The sequence below is a fragment of the Nannobrachium achirus genome (genome assembly GCF_963921795.1).
Source record: "Nannobrachium achirus genome assembly, chromosome: 21".
In the NCBI taxonomy this organism is placed as follows: domain Eukaryota; kingdom Metazoa; phylum Chordata; class Actinopteri; order Myctophiformes; family Myctophidae; genus Nannobrachium; species Nannobrachium achirus.
This window is the reverse complement of record NC_137828.1, coordinates 2,243,523-2,253,522: the sequence shown is the minus strand read 5'-3', so window position 1 is coordinate 2,253,522 and position 10,000 is coordinate 2,243,523. Positions and strand designations below refer to the sequence as shown.

At 43.5% G+C, this 10,000-nt stretch overlaps 1 protein-coding gene across 1 annotated transcript in view; it reads right to left on the bottom strand.

The window, feature by feature from the left end:
- Positions 1 to 10,000, bottom strand: part of map3k15 (mitogen-activated protein kinase kinase kinase 15) — a gene marked incomplete at both ends in the record, with an annotated part of 87,389 nt that overhangs the window by 22,589 nt on the left and 54,800 nt on the right. The window contains 2 exons of the mRNA XM_080752388.1: positions 2,224 to 2,403; positions 4,135 to 4,296. Of these exons, the coding sequence (XP_080608514.1) occupies positions 2,224 to 2,403; positions 4,135 to 4,296 (342 nt within the window). The remainder of the gene's footprint in view (positions 1 to 2,223; positions 2,404 to 4,134; positions 4,297 to 10,000) is intronic.

The window sequence follows — 10,000 nt, the reverse complement described above, 5'->3', positions numbered from 1 at the left end:
CGTGGTGGGAACGGTGCTTTATACAGAGACTCATAAGTTATAGTTATCTTCATAGTTATGGTGCGTGGTGGGAATGGTGCTTTATACAGAGACTCATAGGTTATAGTTGTCTTCATAGTTATGGTGCGTGGTGGGAATGGTGCTTTATACAGAGACTCATAGGTTATAGTTATCTTCATAGTTATGGTGCGTGGTGGGAACGGTGCTTTATACAGAGACTCATAGGTTATAGTTATCTTCATAGTTATGGTGCGTGGTGGGAATGGTGCTTTATACAGAGACTCATAAGTTATAGTTATCTTCATAGTTATGGTGGGTGGTGGGAACGGTGCTTTATACAGAGACTCATAGGTTATAGTTATCTTCATAGTTATGGTGCGTGGTGGGAATGGTGCTTTATACAGAGACTCATAGGTTATAGTTATCTTCATAGTTATGGTGCGTGGTGGGAACGGTGCTTTATACAGAGACTCATAGGTTATAGTTATCTTCATAGTTATGGTGCGTGGTGGGAACGGTGCTTTATACAGAGACTCATAGGTTATAGTTATCTTCATAGTTATGGTGCGTGGTGGGAACGGTGCTTTATACAGTGACTCATAAGTTATAGTTATCTTCATAGTTATGGTGCGTGGTGGGAATGGTGCTTTATACAGAGACTCATAAGTTATAGTTATCTTCATAGTTATGGTGCGTGGTGGGAATGGTGCTTTATACAGTGACTCATAGGTTATAGTTATCTTCATAGTTATGGTGCGTGGTGGGAACGGTGCTTTATACAGTGACTCATAGGTTATAGTTATCTTCATAGTTATGGTGCGTGGTGGGAATGGTGCTTTATACAGTGACTCATAGGTTGGCAGCACAAGAAGAGGTCAACACAGAGCTGACCTTTGCAACGCAGAGATTTTCACACATTTGACACCAACACATCAGCTGCAGAGATAATACTATACACACACTGAGAGATTCACAACACAAAGGTACACACACAGACACTGACACGCACGCACGCACGCACGCACGCACGCACGCACGCGCGCGCGCGCACGCATACTGTAGTTGTGGGATACAAACCTTGCCACACTGAGATCCAATCCAGAGAGCAGAAAGAGATCGAGAAAACAAAGTCAACCGTCGTTCCAAGATTATTGTGAATTTGTTGGAACACACATGCATGTGCTCATACATGAGGGGGCCCAGGGGGGCCATGTTTTTTATTTTATTCCTGTTTTTCTTTCATGCAAAAAATTTTAAAATACAAATACAGGGCCCCCTCACACATTGGACAACCAGAACAAAGGACAGGTGTGTTCAATTAATCTATCACTGTCTGATAAAAATAATAATAAGGCAACTTACAGACTGTCTGGGGTGAAAACACAGCCTGAGAAAGATGGCAATCGATACAACTCTATATATCATCTACTGTACATAAGATGATACCTGATAACTCAATACAACTCAGTGCAGCCTGCACTGAATACAAAACACTGATGCTGACCTTCAAAGCAGCCAAAGGCACGGCTCCTCCATACCTCCAAAACCTGATCCCTACAATCACTCGATGACCACACATGAAGCTAGATAGCATTTTTAGGTTATAGAAGTTTTTTTTTACTGATTAGGTACGTGGTCTACCTACTGTATGTTATAATATTTTTCTAGGTGGATATTCTTATGCATTTGACATATTATCTTGCTTATTATATTGATGTATTACCTGCTTATTGTAAGTCGTTTTGGATTAAAAGCGTCTGCTAAATGCCTAAACTGTAACTGTTAGGTGCCCTCCACACTACAGGCGGTTGCCGTCGGGGCTGCCGCTAGGATCAGCGGTGGCCGTACCGTGGTGAGACACAAACACACTCGCTCAGTGAGTAAACGCCACGCGGTATTTCACAAAGAGGAACACAATCCATCTCTCACCGCCCGCATACGCATGCACAGACGAGCACGCTCGCGGTGGATTTCACGGGGCCGCGCCCGCTTGCCTCGCCACACCAAAACTTCGCTGCGCGGCCAAAATAGCCGCCCGCCTCCCATTGAAAATGAATTGCTAGGAGGCGGTGACCGCGTGTAGTGTGGAACCCCCTTAACTCTTATCTACCATCTACACATGAGACGATACCTGATGGTTTGAATAGAACTATCTACCATCTACACATGAGACGTACCTGATGGTTTGAATAGAACTATCTACCATCTACACATGAGACGTACCTGATGGTTTGAAGGCGATCTTGCTCTTCTTTCCCTTGGTGTTGTGCCTGACGAAGGTGTCCTTGAGCAGGTCTGAGGCCTGGGCTCTCTTGTGAGGGTCGGGTTCAAAGCAGCGCAGGATGAAGGACTTGGCCTCCAGGGAGAGAGACTCTGGAATCTCTGGGTGGATCTTAAACATTCCTACCTAGAGAGAACACAACAACAGAGACTCTGGGATCTCTGGGTGGATCTTAAACATTCCTACCTAGAGAGAAGAACAACAGAGACTCTGGGATCTCTGGGTGGATCTTAAACATTCCTACCTAGAGAGAAGAACAACAGAGACTCTGGGATCTCTGGGTGGATCTTAAACATTCCTACCTAGAGAGAAGAACAACAGAGACTCTGGGATCTCTGGGTGGATCTTAAACATTCCTACCTAGAGAGGAGAACACAACAACAGAGACTCTGGGATCTCTGGGTGGATCTTAAACATTCCTACCTGGAGAGGAGAACACATTTTTGTGCGCTGAATTCAAAAATTGACGGATCCAAGCACTTTTCCCATGGGATCTGGTGGCTTTAATTCACTTACCATACAGGGAAAAAAGACCCCCCAAAAAATCTTCTTTAAGTAGCATGTGAGAGATCTATCTAGGGGTTTAGATAGACCCCTATGCTTTAGTATGGTTTAGTGATGAGTCATCACTTTTCACAGTTCTGTAGGGTTAGCCCTAGTGCAAAACAAATGCTTGCAATGGATTCAGAATCATGAAAAACCCCTAGATAGACCCCTCACATGCTACTTGAAGAAGATTTTTTTAGGGGTCTTTTTTCCCTGTATGGTAAGTGAATTAGAACCACCAGATCCCATGGGAAAAGTGCTTGGATCCGTCAATGTTTTAATTCAGCGCACAAAAATACCCCTAGGTGCAAATGTTCAAGCTTTCTGCCGGAAGTGAACACATTAGCCTATTTCTGTTACATATTTCTCCCACTACATGATTCATGGGCCATACGAGATGTCGCTCTCCGAAAGGTGGCAAAGGATACCATGCATTTTTGAAAAGCTCTATATCTGTAGATTATATTTTGGTATGATAACCCTTTCTGAAACACAGCTAAATTGGTGTTATCAGCCACTAGAGTTGGTGTCACTAGCCTTGACAGCCCATGGGCTGTCAAGGCTAGAAAGTCCTTTTTTTTGCCACTCAGTAGGCGTTCCTACATAACTTCCGGGTATGATGATGATGTCACCCGCATACAGTCTATTGTGTTGTATCTCGGCTACATTGAAAATGAGGGCTTGACCCTCAATTGTACCCCGAATTGAAGGTTATGAAGATGATGATGATATGCTGACCTTAAACATGGCAGCTTGTGGCTCTCCCAGCTCGTGGGGGGTTCATTATTTTTTTTTTCTCTCTTAAATTTTTATCCCATGATTCTGTAACCCATTTTTCGCCCAGTGCCAATATCCTAAGCTGTAATCCTGGGCTCTGCTCTCCCTCTGCCAACCTGGGGAGAGCCCTGAACTGAGCTCATGCTTCCTCCAGTGTATGAGGAGTGAGCTGGCCGCTTCTTATCACCTGACAGGGGGGAGTTTCCCTCGTTTGGACGTAGCGCGGGGAAGGAACGCGTTATTCCAACCAGTTCCTTTCCCCTCCATCAGGCGCCCTGGCTGGCCAGGGGGAGGCAGTATATTGTTTATTGTTAGGGTATCTACCCTAGGAGACACAGGGAGAACATGGAATCTCCACACAGAAAGGCCCTTTCACCAACCCCACCTAGGGTGTGGGGTGTGGGCGCTGATGATGCGGAAAAGGGAACACACCCCCAGCACCCACCCCCAGGCGGGAATTGAACTAAGGACCTTCTAGCTGTGAGGCGACAGCGGTACCAACTGCACCACTGTGCCCCCTGGGTTTTCACTGACCTTAAACATGGCAGCTTGGGGTTCCCCCAGTTCGTGAAAGGGGGGTTTCCCCGTGGCCATCTCTATGATGGTGCATCCCAGGGACCAGATGTCTGCTGGGGCTCCGTAGCCCCGAGGACCCTTATCAATGATCTCTGGAGCCATGTACTGAAGGGTACCTGGAGATAGAACACATAGAACATGTACTGTAGGGTACCTGGAGATAGGACACATAGAACATGTACTGTAGAGTACCTGGAGATAGAACACATAGAACATGTACTGTAGGGTACCTGGAGATAGGACACATAGAACATGTACTGTAGAGTACCTGGAGATAGAACACATAGAACATGTACTGTAGGGTACCTGGAGATAGGACACATAGAACATGTACTGTAGGGTACCTGGAGATAGGACACATAGAACATGTACTGTAGGGTACCTGGAGATAGAACACATAGAACATGTACTGTAGGGTACCTGGAGATAGGACACATAGAACATGTACTGTAGAGTACCTGGAGATAGGACACATAGAACATGTACTGTAGGGTACCTGGAGATAGAACACATAGAACATGTACTGTAGGGTACCTGGAGATAGGACACATAGAACATGTACTGTAGAGTACCTGGAGATAGGACACATAGAACATGTACTGAAGGGTACCTGGAGATAGGACACATAGAACATGTACTGTAGGGTACCTGGAGATAGGACACATAGAACATGTACTGTAGAGTACCTGGAGATAGGACACATAGAACATGTACTGTAGAGTACCTGGAGATAGGACACATAGAACACATAGAACACATAGAACATGTACTGTAGAGTACCTGGAGATGGGACACATAGAACATGTACTGTAGGGTACCTGGAGATAGAACACATAGAACATGTACTGTAGAGTACCTGGAGATAGAACACATAGAACACATAGAACATGTACTGTAGAGTACCTGGAGATAGGACACATAGAACATGTACTGTAGGGTACCTGGAGATAGGACACATAGAACATGTACTGTAGGGTACCTGGAGATAGGACACATAGAACATGTACTGTAGAGTACCTGGAGATAGGACACATAGAACACATAGAACACATAGAACATGTACTGTAGAGTACCTGGAGATGGGACACATAGAACATGTACTGAAGGGTACCTGGAGATAGGAGACATAGAACATGTACTGTAGGGTACCTGGAGATAGGACACATAGAACATGTACTGAAGGGTACCTGGAGATAGGAGACATAGAACATGTACTGTAGGGTACCTGGAGATAGAACACATAGAACATGTACTGTAGAGTACCTGGAGATAGGACACATAGAACATGTACTGAAGGGTACCTGGAGATAGAACACATAGAACATGTACTGAAGGGTACCTGGAGATAGAACACATAGAACACATAGAACATGTACTGAAGGGTACCTGGAGATAGAACACATAGAACACATAGAACATGTACTGTAGAGTACCTGGAGATAGGACACATAGAACATGTACTGTAGGGTACCTGGAGATAGAACACATAGAACACATAGAACATGTACTGTAGAGTACCTGGAGATAGGACACATAGAACATGTACTGAAGGGTACCTGGAGATAGGACACATAGAACATGTACTGAAGGGTACCTGGAGATAGGACACATAGAACATGTACTGTAGGGTACCTGGAGATAGGACACATAGAACATGTACTGAAGGGTACCTGGAGATAGGACACATAGAACATGTACTGTAGAGTACCTGGAGATAGGACACATAGAACATGTACTGTAGGGTACCTGGAGATAGGACACATAGAACATGTACTGTAGAGTACCTGGAGATAGAACACATAGAACACATAGAACATGTACTGTAGAGTACCTGGAGATAGGACACATAGAACATGTACTGTAGGGTACCTGGAGATAGGACACATAGAACATGTACTGTAGGGTACCTGGAGATAGGACACATAGAACACATAGAACATGTACTGTAGAGTACCTGGAGATAGGACACATAGAACATGTACTGTAGGGTACCTGGAGATAGGACACATAGAACATGTACTGTAGGGTACCTGGAGATAGGACACATAGAACATGTACTGTAGAGTACCTGGAGATAGGACACATAGAACACATAGAACATGTACTGAAGGGTACCTGGAGATAGAACACATAGAACACATAGAACATGTACTGTAGAGTACCTGGAGATAGAACACATAGAACACATAGAACATGTACTGTAGAGTACCTGGAGATAGAACACATAGAACATGTACTGTAGAGTACCTGGAGATAGAACACATAGAACACATAGAACATGTACTGAAGGGTACCTGGAGATAGAACACATAGAACACATAGAACATGTACTGTAGAGTACCTGGAGATAGGACACATAGAACATGTACTGTAGAGTACCTGGAGATAGGACACATAGAACACATAGAACATGTACTGTAGAGTACCTGGAGATAGAACACATAGAACACATAGAACATGTACTGTAGAGTACCTGGAGATAGAACACATAGAACACATAGAACATGTACTGTAGAGTACCTGGAGATAGAACACATAGAACACATAGAACATGTACTGTAGAGTACCTGGAGATAGGACACATAGAACACATAGAACATGTACTGTAGAGTACCTGGAGATAGAACACATAGAACACATAGAACATGTACTGTAGAGTACCTGGAGATAGAACACATAGAACACATAGAACATGTACTGTAGAGTACCTGGAGATAGAACACATAGAACACATAGAACATGTACTGTAGAGTACCTGGAGATAGAACACATAGAACACATAGAACATGTACTGTAGAGTACCTGGAGATAGGACACATAGAACACATAGAACATGTACTGTAGAGTACCTGGAGATAGAACACATAGAACACATAGAACATGTACTGTAGAGTACCTGGAGATAGAACACATAGAACACATAGAACATGTACTGAAGGGTACCTGGAGATAGGACACATAGAACATGTACTGTAGGGTACCTGGAGATAGGACACATAGAACATGTACTGTAGGGTACCTGGAGATAGGACACATAGAACATGTACTGTAGGGTACCTGGAGATAGGACACATAGAACATGTACTGTAGAGTACCTGGAGATAGGACACATAGAACATGTACTGTAGGGTACCTGGAGATAGGACACATAGAACATGTACTGTAGAGTACCTGGAGATAGGACACATAGAACATGTACTGAAGGGTACCTGGAGATAGAACACATAGAACATGTACTGTAGGGTACCTGGAGATAGGACACATAGAACATGTACTGTAGAGTACCTGGAGATAGGACACATAGAACACATAGAACACATAGAACATGTACTGTAGAGTACCTGGAGATGGGACACATAGAACATGTACTGTAGGGTACCTGGAGATAGAACACATAGAACATGTACTGTAGAGTACCTGGAGATAGAACACATAGAACACATAGAACATGTACTGTAGAGTACCTGGAGATAGGACACATAGAACATGTACTGTAGGGTACCTGGAGATAGGACACATAGAACATGTACTGTAGGGTACCTGGAGATAGGACACATAGAACATGTACTGTAGAGTACCTGGAGATAGGACACATAGAACACATAGAACACATAGAACATGTACTGTAGAGTACCTGGAGATGGGACACATAGAACATGTACTGAAGGGTACCTGGAGATAGGAGACATAGAACATGTACTGTAGGGTACCTGGAGATAGGACACATAGAACATGTACTGAAGGGTACCTGGAGATAGGAGACATAGAACATGTACTGTAGGGTACCTGGAGATAGAACACATAGAACATGTACTGTAGAGTACCTGGAGATAGAACACATAGAACACATAGAACATGTACTGTAGGGTACCTGGAGATAGAACACATAGAACATGTACTGAAGGGTACCTGGAGATAGAACACATAGAACATGTACTGAAGGGTACCTGGAGATAGAACACATAGAACACATAGAACATGTACTGTAGAGTACCTGGAGATAGGACACATAGAACATGTACTGTAGGGTACCTGGAGATAGAACACATAGAACACATAGAACATGTACTGTAGAGTACCTGGAGATAGGACACATAGAACATGTACTGAAGGGTACCTGGAGATAGGACACATAGAACATGTACTGAAGGGTACCTGGAGATAGGACACATAGAACATGTACTGTAGGGTACCTGGAGATAGAACACATAGAACACATAGAACATGTACTGTAGAGTACCTGGAGATAGGACACATAGAACATGTACTGTAGGGTACCTGGAGATAGGACACATAGAACATGTACTGTAGGGTACCTGGAGATAGGACACATAGAACATGTACTGTAGAGTACCTGGAGATAGGACACATAGAACACATAGAACACATAGAACATGTACTGTAGAGTACCTGGAGATGGGACACATAGAACATGTACTGAAGGGTACCTGGAGATAGGAGACATAGAACATGTACTGTAGGGTACCTGGAGATAGGACACATAGAACATGTACTGAAGGGTACCTGGAGATAGGAGACATAGAACATGTACTGTAGGGTACCTGGAGATAGAACACATAGAACATGTACTGTAGAGTACCTGGAGATAGGACACATAGAACATGTACTGAAGGGTACCTGGAGATAGAACACATAGAACATGTACTGAAGGGTACCTGGAGATAGAACACATAGAACACATAGAACATGTACTGAAGGGTACCTGGAGATAGAACACATAGAACACATAGAACATGTACTGTAGAGTACCTGGAGATAGGACACATAGAACATGTACTGAAGGGTACCTGGAGATAGAACACATAGAACATGTACTGAAGGGTACCTGGAGATAGAACACATAGAACATGTACTGTAGAGTACCTGGAGATAGGACACATAGAACATGTACTGTAGGGTACCTGGAGATAGGACACATAGAACATGTACTGAAGGGTACCTGGAGATAGGACACATAGAACATGTACTGTAGAGTACCTGGAGATAGGACACATAGAACATGTACTGTAGGGTACCTGGAGATAGAACACATAGAACATGTACTGTAGGGTACCTGGAGATAGGACACATAGAACATGTACTGTAGAGTACCTGGAGATAGAACACATAGAACACATAGAACATGTACTGTAGAGTACCTGGAGATAGGACACATAGAACATGTACTGTAGGGTACCTGGAGATAGGACACATAGAACATGTACTGTAGGGTACCTGGAGATAGGACACATAGAACATGTACTGTAGAGTACCTGGAGATAGGACACATAGAACACATAGAACATGTACTGAAGGGTACCTGGAGATAGAACACATAGAACACATAGAACATGTACTGTAGAGTACCTGGAGATAGAACACATAGAACACATAGAACATGTACTGTAGAGTACCTGGAGATAGAACACATAGAACACATAGAACATGTACTGTAGAGTACCTGGAGATAGGACACATAGAACACATAGAACATGTACTGTAGAGTACCTGGAGATAGAACACATAGAACACATAGAACATGTACTGTAGAGTACCTGGAGATAGAACACATAGAACACATAGAACATGTACTGTAGAGTACCTGGAGATAGAACACATAGAACACATAGAACATGTACTGTAGAGTACCTGGAGATAGAACACATAGAACACATAGAACATGTACTGTAGAGTACCTGGAGATAGAACACATAGAACACATAGAACATGTACTGTAGAGTACCTGGAGATAGGACACATAGAACACATAGAACATGTACTGAAGGGTACCTGGAGATAGAACACATAGAACACATAGAA